The 25,351-nt window shown below is 39.3% G+C and overlaps 3 protein-coding genes, 1 long non-coding RNA gene and 1 pseudogene across 5 annotated transcripts; 3 read left to right on the forward strand and 2 right to left on the reverse strand.

The window, feature by feature from the left end:
• Window positions 1–435: 435 nt before the first annotated feature.
• LOC149107057 (uncharacterized) lies at window positions 436–1,546 on the reverse strand. The gene is made up of 2 exons (XR_016209505.1): window positions 1,216–1,546; window positions 436–918 (listed from the first exon to the last, which is right to left on the reverse strand). It is a non-coding gene; the product is annotated as an uncharacterized LOC149107057 (long non-coding RNA).
• Window positions 1,547–3,228: 1,682 nt separating this feature from the next.
• Window positions 3,229–7,341, forward strand: LOC110044592 (uncharacterized; annotated as a pseudogene). Its single transcript, XR_016209500.1, has 4 exons — window positions 3,229–3,561; window positions 4,539–4,676; window positions 4,743–4,748; window positions 6,364–7,341. The product of XR_016209500.1 is annotated as an uncharacterized LOC110044592 (transcript).
• Window positions 7,342–8,919: 1,578 nt separating this feature from the next.
• On the forward strand, window positions 8,920–10,405 carry LOC149107058 (uncharacterized; the record flags this gene model as incomplete). The annotated part of the gene is made up of 1 exon (XM_089297106.1): window positions 8,920–10,405. A coding segment is annotated over one exon (1,005 nt), but the record flags the coding sequence as incomplete, so codon positions are not given.
• A 3,414-nt stretch (window positions 10,406–13,819) lies between these two features.
• Window positions 13,820–20,748, forward strand: LOC149107059 (uncharacterized). Its single transcript, XM_089296808.1, has 7 exons — window positions 13,820–14,659; window positions 14,768–15,829; window positions 16,786–17,026; window positions 17,320–17,416; window positions 17,731–18,041; window positions 18,813–19,064; window positions 19,583–20,748. The coding sequence occupies exons 1-7, from the start codon at window positions 14,541–14,543 to the stop codon at window positions 20,120–20,122; spliced, it is 2,622 nt and encodes an 873-aa protein (XP_089152934.1). The 5' UTR covers window positions 13,820–14,540; the 3' UTR covers window positions 20,123–20,748.
• Window positions 20,749–21,738: 990 nt separating this feature from the next.
• LOC149107060 (uncharacterized) lies at window positions 21,739–24,537 on the reverse strand. The gene has a single exon (XM_089296807.1). The coding sequence runs from the start codon at window positions 24,515–24,517 to the stop codon at window positions 21,824–21,826; it is 2,694 nt and encodes an 897-aa protein (XP_089152933.1). The 5' UTR covers window positions 24,518–24,537; the 3' UTR covers window positions 21,739–21,823.
• Between the last annotated feature and the right edge of the window lie 814 nt (window positions 24,538–25,351).

The following is a 25,351-nucleotide window of genomic DNA, read 5'->3' on the forward strand; positions in this document are numbered from 1 at the left end:
AGTTGTGATTTAGCTCTGTATTGACGTGGCAAAAGCATAATCTATATTGAAAGACCAACCTTTCTAGAACTTTCTTGGAAAAAACATGAAGGCGTGAGTTCACCGCGCTGTAACATCACTTTTCATTGAGTGTTTTCTTTATTTGGAAATTTCACTACGTGTTTAGTTGATGCGATTGACAAGCAGCCGTTACTATACAACAACGCAATAACAATGGGCGAGGGAGGAGGGTACTTCCGTATATTTGGAGTAGGTGCCGCGAAAAGTTTTACTGAACCTCAACCCAAAGCCCTAAGAACGAGGTTGACTAAACCCCGACCCTATTTGAAGACGATCCAATTGAAAATTGATACCCTATTTAAGGCCCAAACCAAGAGGAAATGCAAACCCAAAACATGGCACCCTGTTCAAACAAAAAAACAAAAACTAAGAATGGCCTGAACAGGTCAACTTTATTTTGTTTTGGTAACATTGGAAGTTAAGTATCAAGCAGATAATTTGTTTTTCGTTTCGCTGGAAATTTACGCACTGGAATTTTAGTTAATATAAATTATACCCTGTCTAAGGATTAGGCGGAAGGTGGGAGATGATTGACAGTTAAGGCTTCACATCGGACGGCTCTCAGTGAAAAGCCTTTCCCGAAGATGGCAGCTTTCTATTCCATGTCAGTGTAACTAAACCGACCGCGGATGAACGGATGAAGAATAGGAACGTGAAGGAAGACTATCTTCCGTGATGTATGTGGAATTTCGAGGCGATTAGAGCATTTGGAGACCTTTCCCTTCAGTGGACTCGTTAGGCTGGGATCACTCAGTACCCAAACTTTGGAAAGGATATCCAGAGGACAAAATAGTGAAGCTGACTGAAACCATCTAAACGTCCATAAATTGACCCATAACCGGTAGGTGAGAGAGCTTCCTGTAATAAAAATTATTATTTATTTATTTATTATTTACAAACCTTCCACGCCAAACAAGGAAACATGCCTCAAGCACGGTACGTATATTTTATTTATACTCCTTCCTGTCTCTAAGACTTAAGAATAGGACCGTTTTTCCTGGCCATACAAATTATTATCTTTCAACTGTTTTGAGACTTCAGTATTACTGCATTGTACGGACGCTCAGTTTGCGAGCTTGGGATAACTGTGTTTTGGACCGCATGTGAGGCGAACATTGTGATGCGGTGATATCTCGAAGAAAAACGAAGGCCTACCTCGGTAAATGCCATGGCTTGTAATTCTTTCGAATAGCTTTTATGCTGAATGTGACGTGGATCTTTTGGTTTTGCCCGGTTTTCTCTGACACTGATACTTGAATCACTTTGTTGTGCCAGCAACGCGCAACTTTGGGTTTCTTCTGCCTCGGGAATAAACTAATTTGTTTATACTTGACTAGAATAACCAAGGTCTTGGTAAGTGATATCAGCTTCAGCTTTCAGTTTCGGCTGATGAAATAATTGTTTGTTATTGGTGGATAGCAGACCACGCAAAATTTGAGATCCTTTCAGTTTCAGATTTGCGTCAATTGATTAATTGACGAAAACACAAAACGTGAGAAGAATCCTAATAAAAATGATGCAGGAAAACTGAGCAATACATTTCGTGTCTCGTTTGTCAGAAAATAAGGATTCAAAACAGTGAAAATCTTGGATAAAACGTCGGCGAAAACCTTTTCATTTCTGCTTCGGAAATTGGTGAGAAATGTTAGATTAATTTTGAAATTCGTATGTCGGCCATAAGTTGTGGTACGGTCCTATTTCTTAGAATAAGTTTGCCCGCGTTTTTTCAGGAAAAATATGTCACTACCAAAAACTGATTAGAGATGAGTAAACTTTGGTGAGGAAGAAGACAAGGGAAGAGGAAGAACGGTTATCTTTATCTATGTCAGAGATTTCTTGGGCGAATAATGATATGAAATATTTCTCGCGATATCAATCGAGTTTACCAACACCCTAAATTAATGGATTAACAGATCCGGCTAAAGCAACATGTAACTTTTGTCTTAGGATGTCGGAATAGTTTAATGCATCTTCGCCTGTAATAATAGAAGTTTATTGAGTTAGGGTTTCTTAATATCAAGAATGATCTAGAACAAGTTGAGTTGAAAAATATCAGAAAAAGAAAACTTGAACTTTTCGTTGAGACAAAGAAACTTGTTAACATCAGCAGGTGGCCGCATTAAAGGGTCCAGAGCGTAGAGCACACGGGAATCTAAAAAAGTGGGTACCCGAGTTCTTCTACTTTTCAGTCTGAAAGAAATATCAACATAGAGTTCTAAGAAGGTATACTAGAACCTGCCGGATGCGAGGAACCATTCTATTAGCTTTCCTTTGTTGCCCAATATTCTTTTCGGTTCAAATTGATATTTACTTTGATGTTAAATGGATGACATTTACGTGAGTTCCCCTTTGCCAATATAGTTAGAAATACTTACTCTGCCTTCACTGTTCTTCCTGTTTCATCTTTTCTTTATATTTTTCATTCACCGGGCATCAATCAATTACGAACTTGTTCGATTATTGATCGAACATGAAAGCATCGCTTAAATAGTTTTATGGCCTTGAGTATCTGTCAACAACAAAGCTGCCTTCACTTCTAGAACGTGTCAGATGTAATACACTTGGCTGGAAAAATGAAATATTTACAACACATGTTTAAAGAATGACAACAGATTTTGTTGAGAATTTTAAAGTGATGTGTTAACGAAGACGTCATCACCACCCTTGACGCGCTTGCAAATTGTGTTTGTAAAACAATGTTATAATTGAGTGGATTACGTACAAGAGAACGAAGTTCGCTTCATTCAATGTCACTGATATTTTAGTAGTTAGCAGCAAAGACGGAAGAAGAAAGTACCACAGAGAACCTCTGGCATCAGGCTGTTTGAAGCACCTCCGCAAAAATAAGGTACAAAATGACACATAATTTTTTATCGATTTTTGCAATCTTCAAACGTTCCCTTGAGCACATACAAGTAGCGAATTGGGACCTTCTCGTTACAGTAGTGAATGTGATGCGTGCTATTAAACGGGATCAAGCTAAGAAAAATAGATTCAATCCATTCTGTCTAAATTAATCATGTCATTAATTTCGTTCCCGACAAAGGAGAGCGATGGTTCAGAGCTGCAGTCTTTTAGATGCTAACAAGAACATGGATTCTCCATGGCAACTAATTAAGATCACTAACATGTCATTTTGAACGTTTCTATTTCGCTTGTAGCAAAGTCACTGAGGCATTCAATTCAATATGAATACCAAGTTCTGGCTCTCAGTTGCGTTCCTGATGTCCTGGATTGGTGTATTTCAAGCTGCTCTCCAATGCCAAACAGCGGAATACTCAATTGGAGGAATGTTCCTCAAGGGCCATACCTTTAAAACTAGCAAGGTTGGATGGCCTGCAGGTTGTTATTTCATGTGCGAAGCAGAAGTCACATGTCAAAGCTACAATTTCGTCATTGGTAAAAACCTCTGTGAATTGAACAATCGAACCAAGGAGGCGAGACCTGAAGATTTCAAGCTAGATCAGACAAGGTTCTACATGAAAAGAGCAAAAAACAGAGGTATACTTCGATTCTCCTTATTTCTTTTTTTACCCTTTTACAACTCAGTCGCGTTAAATGCTATTGCTTAGCATGTGTAGCTGGCTTTGTTTCAGCAGCGCGGACTCTCCAATGGGAGCGGGGAAGCCGCGAGGAATGATGGGAAGCAGTCAAGCTGAAATGTTTTTTTCGTGGCTTAGGCAATTCAACAAATTGTTATACTCGTAGTAATTAAAAAATATGAGTGCGTTCGACCCCGCACAAATATAAGGAAACTTTTGCAATCGCGAGCAGTCGTTTATCATCAGTCGTAGCAGCATTATGGTTAGGAACTTCATCTGAGTTAGACAAAGAAGATAAAGTTTTCTTCTTATAAAGTTGTTAGCCGCTACGTTGACATGACGGAGCGAGGTTAAAACAATCTTTTATTAAACTGGTAACACTGATTACTTGAGGTAAAATTTCTCGTATCCAACTAACGGTTACCAATACGTCATATGTGATCATGAAAAGCAGCCTCGCACCCATTTCTTCGTCGGAAGTAACAAATATTACACGAGACAATACTCCATTTTCGTGATAAATCAAAATTCTAACATGATTCCGAAGCTCTCTGCCCAAAATTCAGATAATTCTAATATTTGATTTTTGTAATTTTCAGGTGGCTCTGATCCCTATGTAAATATTTTATTCAAACTTTGCCAAAAGTTGCGTCTTATCATGCTTATTAAAATTTGACAATATAAAAAAATTTCACCATGCCGTTTTTTAATTATAAGTTGCTATGGTAATCTATTTTGTCACGAAAATGACAACAACGTGTTCACTAAAGATAGGGCAGTTTTTTGATACCATGATTGTAGCATCAAGTGATAAAGATTGGTTATAACGACCCATCAAAATCTAAGTGCTGGAAATTGTTTCGAGCCACCTTAAGCTCTTCTTGTAAACATTTGAAATAAAATTACTCCTGATAGATCTTTTGTTGTATCACACAGTTCCTCTTGGCTCCATTCAAGAGCTTCCTGCTGAATCGTGCAGTGAGATCAAGGCCAGTGAAGGAAATGAGATAGTTTAAGGGGATTACTGGATATATTCTGATGGGAATGCTCAGACAATCCTGGCTCGCTGTGAAGGTACAGATTGTAGCTTTAATTCGCCGGTACTCATTAGTACACCTGGGTAGAGAGAGGCACGCTGAGAGTTAAGTGTCTCGTCCAAGAATGCAGTACAAGGTCCTCGGCCAGGGCTCGAACACGGACCACTCGATCCAGAGACGAGCGCACTAGTCATGAGGCCACAGCGCCTCCACAATTCGGTCCAGCGACAAAACCAAATTCGAACCGAGCAACAAAATGTCAATCCGCCAGCTCGTAGCCTGCGAGAGGCTCACCTTTGAGTCACACGCGCGAGCGGCGAAGAGCAAAGCGAACCGATGGAGTCTGGTGAAGAGGCGCCAAGAAAGTGAGCCTGTCCTGATCTCTGTAAGTTTTTCATTTCTGCTTCGTCTGAGCGAAGTGAAATACCATTGGTCGAAAAGCGGGAAAGGCGAGAAAACTGTCAATTTGTTATGTTTGATCAGGAGCGATTAAATCCCCATGGAGTCGCTAATTTACCGCACAATAAAAAACAAGTCTTCCACATTTGGAGTCAGTATTTCTGGTTAAATTTCAAACTAAAGAGGGAGCAGGATATAGCAGTTGAAAGTATGTTAATGAATCAAGACGTACTTGTCCTGTTGCCGACTGCATATGGGAAGAGTTAAATATTACAAACGCATGTGATTGCAATCGGACAACGAAACAACACGAAGGCGTTTGCCCGTTTACCAGCATCGTCAAAGATCAGATTGCCAAAGCAAAATCATTTGGAATCAAGTGTGTTTCCTTAGTAGACATAAACTTTGACAGTTTTTCTTCGGCAAAACTTTATCAACAACGGATATCGCGCCCATCCGTTGCTTTGAAAAAAATTTACAATTTTCCCGAGAAATCTGAGCTGCCAAAGGTCATACTTCCGGTGAAAATTAATTGACGTATTCTTTTCTGCGGTTTCCGGGATGGATTTAAAAATTTGCAGAGATCAGAGCAGGCTCACTTTCTCGCCTCGCGGCTACCCCGCGCGCGCTTGTACTCCAACGTGAGCCTGCTCGCAGGCTAGCCAGCTCGGTTCAGTTGAGACATCAGCGGTCTAGCGACTACAATGTTTTCAAACAAAGTGTGCATGACCTAACTCTAAAACTAGTGGCAAGAATGTAAGAATGTGTTTAAAAACCTATCAATGCAGAGTGTCTGCGCTGAGTTCAAATTAATATGTTTAATTGTAGTATTGTTTGTGTGCTTTTTAAGTCAGCAAAATTCAAATGTATTTTTTGTTTGTTCCAACCGGGTATTCACAATGCTCAACCATGATTGGTGAGATTACGAGCAGACTCAGGCCCTTATTGCTCAAACTCGTGCTGTGATTGATTGAACTCTCTCGTTGCTCTGAAATAAGAAGTGCGTAGTCGATCAACCAAACAATCTAGGGGCAAGCAGTATCTTTGTTCTCCAGTGGCATAACTGGGTTAAATGAGCTAAAAGGGTTTGGAATAGGATCCAGATGTACGACGCAAAACAAACTCCTGATGACCATGAACGTGTCTGTTGGAAAACCTCTAATTGAACGATCCAGCAGTACTTACTCTTTACTGAGCTCTTGTTTTGCCTAGTTAGAGCGCCTCTGATTGCCTTGATGTATAATTTGGTCGATTCTAATCACTTTCCATGTTAAATACTTTTTTTACCATTAGTATTGTATATTTTTTATTAATTTTTTTTTTAGGAAACTGGCAGAAAATAAACAAAGAGTCCGTTTGCTTTGGGGCGCGAGATAACCAGTTCGGCGCCTTTAACATCACAAAGAGTGGACTTCTCAAGACAGTGAAGCTCGTCCACAAGTCGGGCTCGATCATATGTAACCGAAATTTCCCTCCATCCTACTGGGGCTGCAGTACAAGCCCCTACTATAGCAAAAACAGCTTAATGACTATCATTACCAGTGCAAAGAAAGAAGCCATCCTGCCACCAGCTGGAGACTTAAAAGCTGGCGTTGAAAACAAAAACCACTTTTACAGTCTTAATGGAACTACCCACACATCTCCAGAGCTCATTTTCCGCGATCTTCCCATTCAGGTGTCTGTGTCACGCAATCAGGAGCTGCAGATATGGTACGGACAGGATTGGACCGATTGGAGTGAAGAGAATAATAGTGGAACAACATGTGTTGATGTGTATGCGTGGTATGCTTAAAATCACATGAGCCGCTGACTTATCTGAAACTGTCAAAGCTAAAAAGTTAACTGAAGTTTAATTTAAACACACAATAAAAACGTGAACGTAAACTCGACTCCTATTAATCTTGACTAGAATTAAAATCTTGTTACTTTGGGAAAAAAATGTTTTAAGTCACTAAAAAATATTACATAAGAATCTTCGTTTACAATAGCATATAAAAACAATTCAGACTTTGATTAAGCTGCAAAAATATAAGTTCTGAATGTTGAAAGGGCATAGATAAAACACGCATTGTATGTGCTGTCGTTTTTATAAAATTTCGGCCAGCGCTAAGGGTGAATACAAACCAATATTAACTACAGTAGTGCAAGGGTGCTAAGAAAAGTTTGTAAGTTACACATATTTACAAAAAGTACTTAGCTTATTCAAGTCAAACATAAAGCATAAGTAACTGTAGACACTGGAATGAATTTTAAGCGGCTCGTATTTGTTAGAAAAATATACATTACTTGTCTCGCTTTTCAGTTGTACCTGTGTACATCGTGACCTACGTCTTAAGGCTTTTCGCCTTTTCTTTTTATCCTTTTCTGATCTTTTTGCTGCAGTGGTGGACCTTCTTCTGGGCTTGCAACCAGTGGAACAATTCCCGAGAAAGCATCATCGAGACGGGCAATTCTCACAACGGAATAGCCAAGTGCAGTTGAGGGAAAATTTGCTCAAGCTTTCAATGAAATTTCTAAACATTTTCGTACATATTTAATTGTCTTATAATAATTGACCCAATCACTCTGATCTGGGTATCATTGGAAACTGGATCTTTTCCTCCTTCAGAACTTGAGTATAAGTGATGCCAATTTTGGTTGAAGGTGATGACGTCAGAAGTGGAACAAAGGCCAACGCTCACCACAGCCGGTAACTGCCGACACAGGTGTCAATGGGTCAAGGGAGATGGGTATCCCTTTCTTGTCCCTATAGCCCTTTTCACGTTTCTTAGCCGGCGGGTTTTGGCAAGAGAAATGAAGGGCCCTTCGTTTCGCATGCTAAGGCCCTGCCTGCTAAGAGACGCGAAAAGGGCTATGGGGACGAAAATAGGATATTCCAGAATGTGGACAACCTGTGAAGCAGTCCAAAAGAAAAACAAACCTGAATTGGCCCTTTTCCTGTAAAATTACTTTCTAATAATAAAATCTTAAAAAGGTTGTTGTCACTGACTTAAAAATCTTAAAATAGACGTTTCGGCTAAAATACTATAACCTTCTTCAGTGATGAAATGAATGTTATCGGCGTCTAAATGTAAATGAGATGTTTATAAGAATGTGAGGAACTCGCGAGGGATCAATTTAGCATTTTGTAAATGTCTGGAATATGCGCGTGGTCATTAATTTAGTTCGGTTCGCGGGTGGAATGCCACGCTTCCAAGAACAATCTACGCGACCACAAGGGACAGCGGTCTATGACCTTGACATTATTAAAATCAAATTCGTGGTTGTTTTTCATACAGTGTTGCGCCAAAAGAGAGTTCTTGTCACATGTGAGGACGCTCTTTTATGTTTTTTTGTTCTGGATCTCAGTGCTCTGGATGTTTGACCGATGTAAAGTTTTTCCACAGTTTTTACAATTGATTTTATACACGCCACCAGTTGACAGGTCTTGATCGAATTTGTCCTCCGGTTTCTTCAGGATCGAACCAACCGTCTTGACGGGTTTATCGACGCATGAGATCATGGTGTCTTTTGATGTTGTATCGCTTTTCACATCTATCCCCACGGCACTGGCACTCGAGGTGACTAAGGCCAGACTTGAGTCCGATTCGACCATCCCCGAAAGAACCAATAGCGAACTTAAGCAGCGACGTTTTTGAGACGCGGACGGCAACCGGAAGAGGAGTGGAGCTAATTCTGGCGCGCTTCTGACCTGTGGGATCAACTGGAAAGTTGTCGTGTTTGTATTTTACACCAAACTTTCCTGACCAAAAAGCTGTAGTGAACACCTGGAACGAGAACTTTTAATTTCTGGTTAGCGTCCGCGTCGCAAAAGCGTCACTGCTTAAGTTCGCTAATACGTCCGTGGACAACATCATGAATTTGTTTGAATTCGTACTTGACAACAACTACTTTGTCTTTGGTGGTGTTTTCTACAAACAAATATTCGGCTGTCCCATGGGTTCACCTGTAAGCGCTATCTTGGCAAATTTGGTGATGGAACACGTCGAAGAGAGAGCGTTAAGTACTGCATACCCCCCCGCAAGTGGTGGTACAGATATGTCGACGATAGCCATGTTTGCCTCGCCAGTGAGCATCTCACTGAATTTCACTCCCATCTTAACTCGATCAACCAGCACATCAAATTCACAGTCGAAGAAGAGAGTGATAGATCCATCGCATTCCTCGACACGAAGACAACTAGAAATACTGATGGATCAATTAAAACCAGTGTTTACAGAAAAGCAACCCATACCGACAAGTATCTCCATTTCAACTCTCACCACCCTTTGCAACACAAACGCTCAGTGGCCAGAACCCTTCTTGACAGAGCAAAGAATATTCCGTCGACTGACGAAGACAAAAAGTCCGAAGTACAACACGTGGTGGACGCACTCAAAACCAATGGTTACACGGACCAATTTTTAAAAAGCTGCCAAAGAACCAAACCACCTAAAGCATTAAATCAGCCCCAAAATAATCAGCTACAAAGCCACAGAGGCTTTGTTACTTTGCCATATTTTCAAGGAATCTCTGAAAAAATTGCAAGAACTTTGGGAAAATTCGACGTAAATGTTGCTCATAAACCCGTCAAAACGGTTGGTTCGATCCTGAAGAAACCGGAGGACAAATTCGATCAAGACCTGTCAACTGGTGTCGTGTATAAAATCAATTGTAAAAACTGTGAAAAACTTTACATCGGTCAAACATCCAGAGCACTGAGATCCAGAACAAAAGAACATAAAAGAGCCGTCCTCACATATGACAAGAACTCTCTTTTGGCGCAACACTGTATGAAAAACAACCACGAATTTGATTTTAATAATGTCAAGGTCATAGACCGCTGTCCCTTGTGGTCGCGTAGATTGTTCTTCGAAGCGTGGCAGTCCATTCGCGAACCGAACTAAATTAATGACCACGCGCATATTCCAGACATTTACAAAATGCTAAATTGATCCCTCGCGAGTTCCTCACATTCTTATAAACATCTCATTTACATTTAGACGCCGATAACACTCATTTCATCACTGAAGAAGGTTATAGTATTTTAGCCGAAACGTCTATTTTAAGATTTTTAAGTCAGTGACAACAACCTTTTTAAGATTTTATTACTATGCCTGACTACAACTACAGTATTTTTAAATACTTTCTAATAAGTTCGAGTACTTCTCACGTAATTCAGTCGTTGGCAAACTCAACTGAACGCAAAAGGCATTCGACACTTTTTAATTAACAATATTTAATCATATCTTATTTACAATCCTTAAATGTGTTCTTAGGTCTTCAGTTCTGATTAACAATCTTTTCTTCGCTTGCTCTTGATATCTTTCTTTAGATTTCTTATATGTCAACTTATTTAATTAAACTTCCTTCTTATAAATCGTGAAAGCTTCGCTTTACGTGCATTCTTTAAACATGCCTCTGCTGAATAAGTATTTAACACATAATCATTGGATTTAATTTACGGTGATAATAAATGACCCAAATCTTAGTACAACTATATTGATCACTTGAATCATCATTAATTAAAGCTGAAATTAAGAAATAGAAAACATGCACGGTGCTTCTATCGAGTTCTAGTATAAATCTAGATCTACTATCTACTATTGTTCGGAATGCCGTTCTCTGATTGGCTACACTACTCACTATCTATTCTGCGATAGATAGTGACTAGCGTAGCAGTGTGCCCTTGTTAACAAAATGAAGGCCGCTTTTCGGCGTTTTCGAAGTGTCTGTGAAGACGATTTAGATAAGGTTTTGAACGACTAGTAGATTTATACTCAAACAATTAGATTATTCGCTCTCGATTTCTATGCGTGATACAATTCTCGAGCTCGTATTCTAATGAATTAATAGAAACACGAGTGGAAGCTTGGGACAACGTGAAATGACACCGTGGAAATACTTTTTTGGGGGCGCGATACAGTATTTTGCTGGTCAGCGGTACACCTTAACAAAACTACAAAATGTCTGCAACTTTTACATTGTTTTCACAGCGAGTCTTGTCGACAGTCAAAAAGATACAAAACTTAGAGCGCACACTGTAAACTTAGCTTTTAAACTCCGCTCATTTGTTGGATAGTTCTCAGTTAATATTATATATTGTGCCAAAGACAAACTGAACTTGCACACGGTGTGAAATTGTTGTTGTTTCGTGAGAGTACATGCTCGCAAGTGGCGAGCCAGTGGCAATTTACGTTACGATGTGCGCTAAGGCTAAAACTAGGCAGCTTTTATGTTGCTGTAGCGGTATTCTGAGGACATCAACTTCTCAAGTTTGTTGAATTGATGGGCTTTAACCGTATGAATCGGTATGTAAACGGCATTTCGATCAAATTCGTCGGGAAGACATGCTCGTGTTCGATTGGGGGCACTCGCGTAAGTAAACACGGTCATCCTGTCCTCACTCGATATCACCGAATTATAGACCAAGTTGGCCGAAATCGAAGCAGTACTTCGTATAAATCTTAGACACGTTGGTGTAACAAGTGTAGGACTGAATCCCCAAAAGGGTTCAAAATTTGGCCTCAACTCGAGGAAGAATTCACCAAGGTATGTTTCATCATAAAATATCCAATTTTAATCATACTGTACTTCAGGAAGCTTGAGGCTGACGAAAATAAAATTTTAAATTTTCATGTTTATTATTGTTTCTTTGTTTCTTGTCATAATTTCGAATTGTTGCAGTTCTGTATTTTGCTTATAGCGCCTCTAAAGTGTGAAAATTATTTTAAACTAGTTGCATAGCTATTAGAGTTTAGAAAAAAAAGCTATTTAGCTATTAGAAAAAACCACAAGAAGTACATGACATCTGATTATCTTAAGATGGCAGAAGACATGGAATACAAAGCTGTTTAAAGGATAATTAAAAATACATGCATATGTTATTGTAAGACAATAAAAATACCATAAAATCTGGGTAATGACAACTTCCAGTTAAAACTCAATAAATGAATTTCATTTTTAGTTATAAATAGGCTATCCCCCCTGTATTCACACAACAATCTTCTGATTATAAGGCCACCCAGACAATTTCTGACCACATTACCTTAGAGCCTGAGACTCTGTATAACTTTCTAAAATTAACATTTGTTTACATATTACTATTATCTGGATTTCCCAATAGAAAACTTCTTCTATTGTACATTTTTTTCTATTCTGGCTCAGCAAAAGTCCTTTTAGATACTGTCCATGGATGATTTCCACAACATCAATGCTGTAAAAACACCAACTGAGAGAACACTGACCACTGCTCTCCATATGGCAACTCCTCTCCTGACCATTCAGCCATCTGTTGATGGTGGGGAGAGGCAGGGGGCAGGAATCCGGAGAGAAATGCAAAATGCTAATTTGTCATTCATTAAGGCTTCAAATATTTTCAAAAACAAGAACTGAAAATGTTACTTGACTTTCATTTAGTGTCTTTAGAGACTTCTAGGCCGACGGGCAAAGAAAAATTCACCCTTGGGCTCAAAATGAGGCTCAAAATGAAACCCTTTGACAGTGGTTACGTCATAGCTGGTCATTCACTTGAAAGACGTGGGTAAGAGTAGCAAGGCTGAAAATGAAGGAAAAAAAGAAAAGGAAATGCCTAAGGACTGTGCAGCTAAATGACTAGGATGTGTTTTGAGTCTCTTAATTTACAGGGGACAGGAGCAGGACGAACAAGGGTGGGAGTCAAGAGATAGAGGTATGGAAAGTGGGAGAACCGGGTATGGGAAGTGGGAGGTTCTGACTCCACTGTCCCTTCCCCCACTTGATGCAGTACCTTGTCCCTAAGTAAAAGGTAAAGTCTGCATAGAGCCAAGTGGCCCATCAGGCCAGGCTTATCTTGGTTTCTGTAGCATGAACCGACTAGGAGTATTTCTACTACCCCCTGGATAGGATGCTAGTTGATCACAGAGTTACTCCCAGGATTAAATTCACCCGTACCCATATGTACACCTTTGTGGAGAGAGGCACCGTGAGAGTAAAAGTGTCTTGCCCAAAAACACAACACAATGTCCTTGACCAGGGCTCAAACACGAACCGCTCGATCCATTGCTGAGCGCACTAACCACAAGGCCACCGCACCTCCCACCTTGTCCCTTAGGCCTAACCTTAACCCTAAACCTAAAAAAAAGGAGTCTGTAGATTTCACTCAACTTTACCTCTTTTATCACTTGTGTATTTGAGACAATTTCTAATTTCCTCGCTTTCTGCCATTCAGTTTACTGTACCAAAGCCTGATTTTAAGTGATTCGCAACTACTGAAGGAACTTGTTTTTGCAACTTACAACTTCAGACTTTGCACAAAATTTCTCACTGGAGAAAAGCAATGTTGTAGAACTTAAGTGATGAACTAAATGTAATAAATATTAATTTGTAAGAAATGTATCTGTTCTTTAATACATGCTTTTGTGTCTAGTATCTGAGTTAGATGCAGCGAAGATATATTACCAATGGTTTGTAGACGACAGTAAGCCAATTCAGAGACACAGTGGCATAAACAAACCCACTTGTTAGCCAATTTATCACAGGAAAAAAAATAAATACATATAATTACATATATATAATTTATTGCCATCAGGTGCTATAATGTCTTGTAATAAAGTGGTTACAAGTTAAGTAAGAATCTTACAGAAGGGAGGATGATACAATATTATTACTAAGGGGATCATAATTAATTTCATATTGATTCAAAGCATGTGATATGTACATGTTGATTGCAATGTAAAAATTATTTTGTAGTGATTGAGCAAAGCTCATCTGAATTAAATTAAATGAAAGGAAAAACAATAACAGTCAAATATATATAATGTAGGCTTAAACAATCTTTAATGATACAGAAATATCTTGTGAATGAAATGAACAAATGTAACAAATGTTTTATTCTGACAGCAAACGACAGGTACAAAAAATTTATTTCACCCGTTCCAAAAGGCGCAGAAAGTCAGAAAGGTGATAGAAACGCCAAAACGCCAGTCTTTAAAGACAAATTCTTATCAAAGTTTCTTGGACGCGTTCCGAAATATAATCTCAATGAACAAGCGCCACACGTCGGCGCAAAGTGAGTGTGAATAAAACGGTCCCGACTTACATGTAGTACCTTAACCATTTCGCGCAAATTACACTTTAAATCCAACCAGTCTTCAAAATCCTTGCAAAACCTGCATACAGGACCAATCTTCTGCTTTGCCACAGGGAGCCCTCACATCCGTTTAGAACATGAATAAAAGATGAACCTACCTTTATCGCGCGTGTTTTGTGTTTTGTGGCGGCCATTTTGAATTTTTAATATGCGCGCGGTGTGCTAGTCCGAGGTCTGGAGCCGAAATTACGGAAGTCTGGGACGGGCGGGAAAATTCGCAAATTCTCGGAGGTAGCCGATCGCTCACCGAGGATAATAAAGTGACAAGGGATGAAACTTCTGACTAGCTTTCGTCGTATGTCTCTGCCAGTTGGGGGAAACGGAAATAGGATGTGAAAGAGAGACCGGAAGTCAAAATGCGGGTTTCGTGACGTGCGTGCAAAGTGTTGCAACATGGCGGACCAATGGCCTCCTCTTAATGTTGCAAATGTTTTGAAAAATAATTCAGCCAGCGCTGTGGAATGTGAAGGAATCAACATTGAGTCGAGAAACAAACTTAAAATAACGGAATGGTGAGTACAAAAGTTCAAGAGGCTTAGTTCGCTACTCGAATTTTAATGAAGATCGATGGTGTACGCGTCAGTCAGGTAGTGAAAAAATTTTTTCTCGACTTAAACTAGGCTGGTTGAAAACTACAGTGAGGCGAATGAAAGAAATTATGTGCCCTGTGCGGAGTTGTACGAAAGATATTTGGCGACTGGTTGGCAGGCGAAAGAAAACTGCCCGGATTTGAAGCCAGTAGATGCGAGTGCATTTGGTCGTGTAATTAGAAAGGTCTTCCCAAATGTCACGAAAACCAAACGAAGAACTGAACGAGGGAAGCCAGCTTCTCATGTCTATCTTGGGCTAAAGAAGAATAATTATCCCCTTGTCTGCGACTCTTGTCCACCTGACATTCCATCGTGGTCTTCATTTGCCCTCAACTACAGTCACCCTGAGTGGTTAAAATCAAATGTCAGTGCGAATGCAGTAGAGTTCATTAGAGTTGTTCCTTTACTATGTAATGACCGTAAAGTTCTGCAAGAAGTTGCTATTTTTAAAGATTGGTCCATCGAACTGAAAGTTGTGGGAAAGATAGTTTCCAAAGAGAATATCGACAACATTGTATCAGAGCTTTCAAAGAAGAGTTCTCTCGATATTCTTTTTTCTGTGCTTTCTAAAGTAGACATTTGTAAAGGATTTCCTTGCTCGAATGGGGAAATTCTTAAGAGAAGTTCTGTAGAACTAGTAACTGAGAAGTGGATCTTGGACAACAGGGAGATTGTGGAGTTTAGGGTGAGGTCTCCAGAATGCAGCCTTGTCTATGCTCCAACATCCAAATGTGCAATGTGTGAAAAATGCTATGGTTTAAAAAGATCAACTAGGGCAGCTGCTAAGGAGCAAAGTCATGGTCAAGTAGAGAAGGAAAAGAGCAGGAAACCTGAGACCCTTATGTCAAGGGAAGAACTAATTGAAAAACTCCACGACGAGAAGAAAAAACGTGTCAACTTGGAAAGGAGAGAGAAGTATCGTAGAATTGAATTAGAAATGAAAGAATTTGAAGAGTCTGACCACGAGGACTTTGTTTCCTTGTTTAACAATGTAGTAAAAGAAGAGTTACCTGAGGGAATGCGCATATTTTGGGAAGCGCAAGCTGATGCTCTGCACAACAAAGGCCCGACAGGTCACCGATGGCATCCAAAGTAAGTCTGAAATATGTAAAGTCTGAGATATTGTAAATAAATAAATAAATAAATAAATAAATAAATAAATAAATAAGTAAATAAATACAACAGTTTTCAATTGAGGGTTGTGAAATCAAAACCAAAATAATTACTTACTGATTAGAATAAACAATGAATATCAAACTGTAGTAAAACCAAAACCACAAACAGAATAATTACCTGATTACTTTTGACACTCAATTAAAAACTGCTCAAAATAATCAATTAAATAATTTACTACATAAACAGATTTATTATACGAGTGAGAAAATTACTTCATATATTTGTGATTGGCTGAGAGCAGACCAATTTATTGTTAATTTTCAATTTGTACTGCAGTGCAAATTAATGCTCTGATACAATCAAAATTTTGTTAGTTATGAAAGCTAAAGCAATTAATAAGTAATTTTATTACACTACTTGTGATATTTGGAATTTTTCCAAATTGCAGCCATAGTGTGATGACCAAAATTAATCGAAACATCTTAATTGAGCACTTATCTCCAATGGGGCTTTTCAGGAGATGTTTCAATTTTGCAAATTTAAATTGAACTGGCAGCTAAGAATTCTGAAACCCTGAACATGCACATTGTAAAAGTACCAAATAATGTGTTAGAAATATTGCATTCCGCATTGAGCATGTACATAGAGGATTAAGTCACAACTCATGTGACAGAGCTAAAGAAAGCTGCTTCTGGTTGCCTGATCCATTCCCTTGACTTCTAGAAAGCAGTGAAACATCCATTTTCTCATAATTATTTCCTTGGAAATTTTATAAGAATAATTTTTCTATTCCTCTGAGTTTATTTAATCAATCTATTATTTTGACCCATCCATCTTAACAAAACTGTAACAAGCAAGGTTTGACTGTAAACTCACCCTAGATGTAGCTCAATATAATTTGGCAAATAGCAAACCGTTACTCTTTCTTGCAGAGTCATCAGTTTGTGTCTCTCAATATGGCGCAGAAGTCCCAAAGCCTATGAAGAACTCCAAAGAAGTGGAATGTTGAAGCTTCCTTCTGGAAGGCTGTTGCAGTACCACAAAAATATAACCAGTCAAGAACCTGGTTGTAATGAAGATGTTCTCCAGTGGATGGTTCATGAGGCAGAGAAGAAAAATATTGGCGCAGCAGGGAAAACCGGAGGTGTTATACTAGATGAAATGGCAATACAGGTGCTATTTCCTGGCAGTTTTTGCAATTATCGTGATCACAGTTATATTGTTTCTGATGTTACTGAAATGTTCTTTACTAACCATGATTTATTGGCAATAAATAAGTAATAAAAGTGGTTTTCAATTGAGTGTCGTAAAACCAAAACCAAACCACCAAGTATGTATTAATTTGTCTGATTATACTTTCAAAACTCAATTAAGAATATTGTTCTTAAGTGCTAATTGAAGTTATGAATAAGTAAACAAAGGTATTGTTATTAAGTTTTAAGCATTTCATATTCTGTTGTCATTAGGAGGACCTTCAGATGAAGTCTTTTAATGGCAAGTGGCAGTTGGTTGGGCTTGTTGAGCTTGGATCTGAATATGATGACATGAACTTGATTCAAACAGGTAAGAAATTTAATAGCCCTTTTCACAGAACTTTATTGTTGCTCATTTGCATTAAGCCAATAAAATTTAGCATGTATGTGAAGCAATTTCGCTCTATTCACTGAACATAATTTCAGAGCTATGCATGTTCCTACATGTATCCCAATATAATTTAATTCAAGTACAGCAGACAGCTATTAAAGTGAAAATTGATTCAGAATTATACGTCACAAAATTTCTACATTTCTTATACTTCTAATTTATCAACGAATGGGAAACATTGTAATGATGCATTAATTATTGTGTGTTAATTGGTAGTACTATGTCTATTGCAGGTGAGACTAAAGTGCAAACAGCAACACATGTTCTCCAATTTGTTTACCTGGGAAACACTGGTTTTCGTTTCCCTATTGTTCATTATCCAACTTGTGAAGTTGACCCATCAACTCTTTACATCAAATTCTGGGAGACTGTTGGGTGGTTGGAAATGGCAGGATTTAGTGTCATCTATGGCTGCTGTGATGGAGGTCAGGCAAACCGTTCATTCATACAAATGCACTTCAAAGGAAAGGATGCTGTAAAGGAGAAATACACCACAACAAATATCCACACTGGACAACCTCTTGTATTTTTTCTAGATTCTTCAGTAAGTTTAACAAAATGTTTTAACAACAGTAACAATTCTTTGCACTAAGCAGTGCTCTAATTTGTGAAGTGTGTACAATTGCAATAATAAAATTATCTTCAATTATATACTACAGTATGTACTTCACAGCTTTGAAAAAGGACATAATGAAAGTTATAAGAACCTCTGCATTCAAGAGTGTTTAATGTTCTTTATTTGCTTATTACTCAATATTTAATAGAGACAAGTTCATAAATTCCAAATTATTAATTAAATTACTTTCCTTTGCCATAGTATTTCAAATCAATTTTTTACGAAATGTCAAAACAACTTGAATGTCCTGCCCCAAAGGGTAGGGTTTTTGAGCCCTTTTAGGCTTAAATAGGGCATGGCTTTTGCAATCTAGTCTTGATATCGGACGTATGTTTTTAAAAAGAAGCTACCTTTTCATCATTATCGGAAAGACCATCAACAAAGGCCTTTACAAATTATCTTTAACATTGGTCTGAACTAGGGAACTAAGTATATTAAAAAGGTCTGAAACAGGGTATTGATTAGTAAGGGTCAGGTAACAAACAGGGTATCAGATTTTTTATCAGGTCATAAATAGGGGAGGGAAAATTGCTGATTTAGGTCATCAATAGGGTAAGGGTTTTGGGAAGTGTGCTGCACACCCTCACCCAATTTTTCTGGGTGCCTCACCCCCTCTCCCCCCCCCCCCCCCCCTGGGTATGAAGCATAAAGTTAAGTCATTATAACTTTTTAATGAAGACTACTTGTCTCCTACAATAGCACAACTTCAAGAAATTACGAAATAACATTGAGAAGAGCTCCACAAGTGGGACATCACGAAATTTGTTGCTCCATGGAAAGCCGGTGTACTGGTCTCATCTCAAGGAAGCCTACAAATGGGACCAGAATAACCCGTCCCTTAAAATCCATGAGAAACTTAATGAAGATCACTTCACGTTGGGTTATGCAACCCGAATGCGCAATCACTTGGCTGAAAATGTGCTGAATGATAAAATGTTAGAACTACTTCAGGTACGGTCCCAATAGTATCAGATATCATTACATATAGTTGAATTTTCCAAGTGTTTATTCCTCAGCCAATATTAAGCTCTTTCATTTTCTTCTTATTAAAACTATTTCTTACTGTTGGGTTGTTGAGGGGATGACTAACAATACATGACTGAGCAAAAGGTTGCATTAATATTTGAGAATTTGCAGTGATGAAACTGTGGGCCACATTAACAATACTCTCGGGTGAAATTCTTGTAAGGTAATGATATCAAAGCTTTTCAATCTCCCACAAGCATCCAATTACTACACACTAGTACATCAGGCTTTAATAGATAACCACAGAAGATAATTCTAATTAAAGTTAATTTTTTTTTGGATCGAAATACTCCTATTGAACTAGATAACTGTTTCTGATTTTGCAAATTTGTGATCATGAAAACTAATAGAGTAGAAGAATGCACTCCCATATTAATTTTCATGGATGAAATGTAGTTCCATAGAATGGTGAGAGTACTTAAGCTTGATGTCCTCTCTAATAGGCACATCAGAATGATCTCAAGAGGCACAAAAAAGAGTCAACACACCTGGACTCGACTGTGGAACTCCTGCAAATGACCAGCATTTTAGTAAAAAATTTCACAAGTCCACTGCCATATGCAAGCACCGAAGATGAAAGATTCATCGAAAACAGGAGAGTTTTGAAGTGGATTGAAGATTGGGAGGTAGAAGTCAGTGGAAGGGTTGACCTAAATGCATCAGAAAGGAACAAATTAATTTTTTCTGATAAGCTTTTATTTGATTTGAAGTCCATGATTATTGGCTTTGAACAAATTTGCCTCATTTCATTTCAGCTGAACCCTGGTTGCACTATTAAGTCCATGTTTGTAAACAGTGACCTGGTAGAAAACATTTTTCGCCAGATTAGGGGAGGCAATGGGCAAAATAGCAACCCTACCTACTGTCAGTATGGACCAACCATGAACAGCATTCTTCTGGGACAAACATGCTCCACTTCCAAGTCCAACACTGGTAAAACTTCCAGCTTTTCATTTTCTAAGCCAAAAAGGATCAAGTACTGAAACTGAATTATATTTGCTAGACACTAATTTTGGAACCATTTATTTGCGAAAATTCTTAGGCTACAATAATTTTATCCGGTTCCAGGCTCACGTCAGTGGGAACTATCGAAAAAGCGAGCATGCGACGAGCTGGGTCTGGGAGTGAATCAAAGTGGCTATGAGTCAGTCAACTTGGAAAATGGAGCGTCTGTTAACAGTGACAATTTTGATGCCACTGACCTGAGGTTTCAATCCGTAGCTTAAGTAAAATTTAAGGCCCACTGGCAAAAAGCAATTTCACGATAACTGCAGAAATTCTCGCGCGCTCATTGGCTAAATTTTATTGTCAGTAATGGACAGACATGAATTTATAGTTTATGTGATGCGTCAACGAGCGAGAGCGGACAACTGGACAATTTGTTAAATTGCGTCTGTCCTGTTATTGACAATGATTTCGTCATAACATCGTCAAAGTAGTCTGCGGATATCGCCTCGTGGATCCACAGCTACTTTGACAATCTTATGACGAAATTCATGATCAATAACAGGACAGACGCATGAAAAACTGACGTCCATTTGTTAAAGGTAAGAGAACACACGAGGAGATGTAACACCGTTGAAAACATTCATGAAGTTATTGCCGACTATATTAGTGTCTATATTAGTACGGCTTCTTGTCCAATCTGAAAAGCAAATATAATTGGATTCTCATTTTTCATTCCTATTTTTTTTCGTTCTTTATTTTCTCAGGCGATATCAGATTTCTTTGTCTTTCTTTGTTACCTTTTAAGAGACCTTAGAAATTAAAATATATATATGTCCGACGTAGAGTCATAATACCACAAGGAGAGCATCGCGTCTCGACCGCTCAACAAAGGTAACTCCCTGTTCGGCGGGTCCTGCTTGGATGGGTTAGGAAATACGAATACCCCGTGTTGTAACAACTTCTCTTTTTTTCCTTTTTCCTTTTTCCTTTTTTTCTTCCCTTTCCAAGGCGATTTTAGTGGCTGCTGAACTCCCAGTCTTGTGTAATGTCTTTTTTTTTCTATTTATCACATATTTTGTTTAGATCATTTGGCCATGTCCGTGTTCATCTTTGAAGTGTTATAACTAATAGTTCTAATTCTCCTCAGTTCTCTTGTCTGTTGATCATCCAAAACTTTTAATCCAGGCTTGAATCATAATTTGAAAATTCATTCAGCTCGTCAATTTCGTGCCGTGAGCTTGGAACAGCCTACAATAATTGCGTTCACTAAGTGTAACGCAGTCCTAACCCAGTCTGCATCGAGAATCTATCGGACGAATTTGTTCGCCAATTCCCCCCCCCCCCCCATCCCCCCGCCCCCTCCTCCACACAAGGGACAAGTTACGGTGGCCGATCTCTTGTGTGAGATGTTAATAATTTGTACATAGTTTTTCCCCAGCTGACCGGCGCGTTTTCGGACGGATCACCTCTTCGGAGGTGGGACAGGGTCAGCTGGGGTATACTCCCCTCACCAAGCACACGTCAACGCACACGCAATGTTGTACAAAGCCTACTTGTCTCCCTCGTATCCCCTCCACGTAAAACGCACACACTAACAACGTTAAAAGTTTGGGCGTCCTCCACTAGGGAGTGACACACGTCCCGCCTGTAAATTTTAAGAAGAAATAATTTTTATTAGTTCCTATCCTAGCTTTACCTAGTTATTCCGTGTTCTCATGTTCCAGTACACGAGAAAGTCAGCCCAGTGCTGGTATGTTCGGAATAAAATCATGTTTCATTATTTCAGCAATGAGAATCTCGTTGAGTCTTGCTTTCGTAAAACTGCTGCGGAAAATAATACCGTACGCCGCGAAGAAGGGTGCAAGTTCATTTTTACTGTACAGTCGACTCTCAAATACTTTAGGGTGTTTTGTGCAAAGTGCCTGCAGCTGCCTGTGCGTTACAACCTTGCCTTCCGACTTGTCTTCTTTAACTTCTTGGATTGTGATTTTGGACTTCTTAGCATCATCTTTCTTTGCTTTTTCTGCCACTCGTTTTCTATGTGCCTCCGTGCGTTGTATTTGATTGTCGCGTCTAAAATCGCGCAGAAATTGGCCTGCACCCATCTTAAAATATCTTTCCACTACGTCATCAAAGATATCCTTTCTGAGGTCTGCAGTCAACGCCTGTGTTGTGTCTTCGTCGCACGATACACTAAGGCAACCGTTCCATGTTTCGAGCAGTCTGCTGTCGGCTTGTGCGATATTCATCGCAGATGATACCAAGTTTGACTTACAAAGTTTGAGTCGCTCGCTGTTCATGAGTTGAATTCTTTTTTCTTCCAAAGCCAAGAAAAACTTGTGGGCAGAATCAGTGATATGTGTAAGTCCTCCTTTACTGTATTGCCTCCGGTCGGTAATTGTTAAAGTTTCTGGAAACGCAGAAGAACTGTGTATCGATGATGATGGTGATGACAGACTATCAACTGCTTTCTTTTTCACATAGCACTCCTTCACTCTTCCTTGCAAGGATTCTTTACTGGAAAACAAATTTTCTTTGATGTACCTTCGGAAATTATCACGCGTTTTCGCCAGCGCCCAACCTCCACAGTATCTAATTTTCCCTTGCATTTCGACGGGCAAACTATTTACATCAACAAAAACTGGCGCCTGGGTAGGAATGTGATCTGATGTTGCCTTGGAGGCTTCGTGAATGATCGCAGCATTGATGGCGAAGGCGATGTCCGTCAAACATGACCAATGTTCCTTCTTTTTTTGGCTTTGAGGAATTCCAAAAATAGTAAGAAATTCTTTCTCCAGTTCAGAACTCAAAATTAAAAGATGCACGTCGGAAAAGTGCGCTCTAAAGTACTTTCTTTTTAAAGTCTCGTTTCTGTGTGGCTCTAAAGCTTTCCTAATGCAGTTATGTAGTCGATTCCAGAGAATTTTGACAAAGCACTCTCCAGCATCAATGCAGTCGGGCGTTAGCATTGCATCAAATAGAGTGTTTTTGCGATATGCAAGCGAATGCGGTTGGTTTGCAAGGAAGCTAGTGTTTTTAAGAGCAGATATAAACGAAAGGAAGTAGAAAGTTTCTGGTGGCTTACTTAGCTCTTCTTCGAAACTTAAATTTTCAAGTACCTCACGAAGGTCTACTTCTTCCTCGGTGCCACGTTGCTCTATCTCTTGATCAAAAAATCCATTCACAATTTGATCCAACTCCCGGATATCCTCCTCTGAAAATACGTCATCACAAAGGTCATCAACGTCATCCAACAGGGTTTCCTCATTGTTGGAATACATCAAATTTATTGTTTCCTCCTGGCAACAGGCGAGATTGTTTACCTCAAGGTGTGTGCCATTGTCTAAAGCTAAAAGGCGGGTCGAAAAGTCTTTAACGCACTGCGGAAGTGCAATTATCTTGCTCTTACGGAAGCCCACGACTTGAATCGCTTCTCGGCACCTTACCCTGGATAGGGCCACATAAAGATGTCCCGGAGCGAAAATACCCGAGACATTTACCTTGACAGCATCAAGGGTCATACCCTGAGCTTTGTGCACTGTGAAGGCCCACGCCGACTTCAGCGGCACTTGGTACCTTTCGGCCTTCACCTTCGTAAAGTCATCCTTGTCATATAGCTTCCACACAACTTTCTCGACCTTTTGCGTTAGACCTACTTCCGGAAAATTGACAATAGGAAGGCCGTCCTCAGCCGCAAACTTAATTATCTCTCCAATTTCGCCATTTGTTAACGATTCGTTTATGTTACAAATTAACATTACACGGGCACCCACTTTAAGCGGCAGGGTGTGTGTAGCCTGAACTTGCTTATCTAGCAGACATTTACTTCCAGTATCTTGCGAAACGAACACACGAACTTGATTCTCAATCTTGTTGAGGTACTGGGTGTTGACGAAGTCAACGTCCTCATTATGAGAATAAACTTCGGGAATATGCCCAGTTACACCTAACTTCTCTTTGTCAATGGGTCGGCTTAATTCTTTGATAAACGCTTCAGTTGCAGCGCAACATTCTCCTTCTGCTATTTCATTCAGCATATCGAGATACTTAATGTCTGTTTGCCTCATGACTCTGTCAAGATAGACAAGATGGGGAAAGCATTTCTCCCAGATGAGACTTTCGAAACAGTATCGACCAGGATCGATACTACTGGAGACAGGTGGTAACTGCTTGAAGTCCCCACTCGCAACTATTTGTACACCCCCGAAAGCCTGCTTTGATTTTCTAACTCCTTGAGCAATGAAATGAATTATCTCAAAGGTTCGCAAGCTTAGCATCGAAACTTCGTCTATTATGAGAATTTCCGTATCGCGCCACCTCTTGACTATTCTCTCACTTCTTAGGACTTTTTCCAAGATCACCTGAGTAATGATAAAAGTTAAAATAACCATTAAAACGTTTACGAACCCTCTGTGCAAACGAATCACCATCCAAAAGGGTTATTTGAGACGTCGACAACACTCCGACAATTAAATAAAGTGTGGATAAAGTGATATGGCCTGGCACACGCTACTGGTGATCACAAACGTAGTACATTTAGCTAAATTTGGCTGCAAACTGCTCTAGAAAAATTTTTCAAAATCTGATCGGATAAAATCTGGTCATAAGTTTAGAAGATCCTGTGGAAGGATTTTTATTACTTTGCAGCCGGTGTAATTGAGAGCAAGTGCTGAGACCTGTCGAAACAAGGGCTGAAGTGTATTCTGACTTTTTCTCAGGCTAGGACTGCATGACTGGAAGGCAATCGTAGATGTTTCGAAGTTGAGCGATGTACTGTATTTTCAAGCAGAGCGCGGAACTTATAATTACACGTTTTTGCCTTTTGTGGACCGAAATAACCACAGCGTTCGCGATAAAAATATTTTTTTCGTATAATCAGTTCAACTACTTGTGTTTTAGTTCTTTTTGAATGATCTTTTTAGGACTCTAAACACTTTCGGAATTCTTTGTTTTTTCATTAACTGATCAATCTCGATTCACATTCGCATTTGCGATGTCGCGTCTTCTACTATTCATGGTGCCACTCTAGGAAAACAAAAGAGACTGCTTACAGTCTATTTTCGGCAGCGAGAGCCGATGACAATACTGCAACGCAGGAGTTGTCACGTAAACGAATTTCCGTGGAACCGGCATCTAGGAGCTCTCTCTACTTCTGAACATGGTGAACTAAAAGTATTTTGAAAAAAGCAGTGCCTTTTCCGGTGAAGATCTACTAAGACACTGTGGTTTGCCTCGAACATTAAATGTGACCAAGGTATGATGTC

The sequence above is a fragment of the Orbicella faveolata genome, unplaced genomic scaffold (assembly GCF_042242905.1).
Source record: "Orbicella faveolata isolate gen_17 unplaced genomic scaffold, um_ofav_v1 contig_27, whole genome shotgun sequence".
Lineage (NCBI taxonomy): Eukaryota > Metazoa > Cnidaria > Anthozoa > Scleractinia > Merulinidae > Orbicella > Orbicella faveolata.

What these genes read in the sequence shown, in the direction of transcription:
- LOC149107059 (XM_089296808.1), top strand. Translation starts at nt 14,541, where the DNA reads ATGGCGGACCAATGGCCTCCTCTTAATGTTGCAAATGTTTTGAAAAAT. An exon ending in GGTCACCGATGGCATCCAAA is followed by an intron (nt 15,830 to 16,785) that starts GTAAGTCTGAAA and finishes TCTTTCTTGCAG; the next exon opens with AGTCATCAGTTTGTGTCTCT. An exon ending in AAATGTTAGAACTACTTCAG is followed by an intron (nt 19,065 to 19,582) that starts GTACGGTCCCAA and finishes CCTCTCTAATAG; the next exon opens with GCACATCAGAATGATCTCAA.
- LOC149107060 (XM_089296807.1), bottom strand. Translation starts at nt 24,517, where the DNA reads ATGGTGATTCGTTTGCACAGAGGGTTCGTAAACGTTTTAATGGTTATT.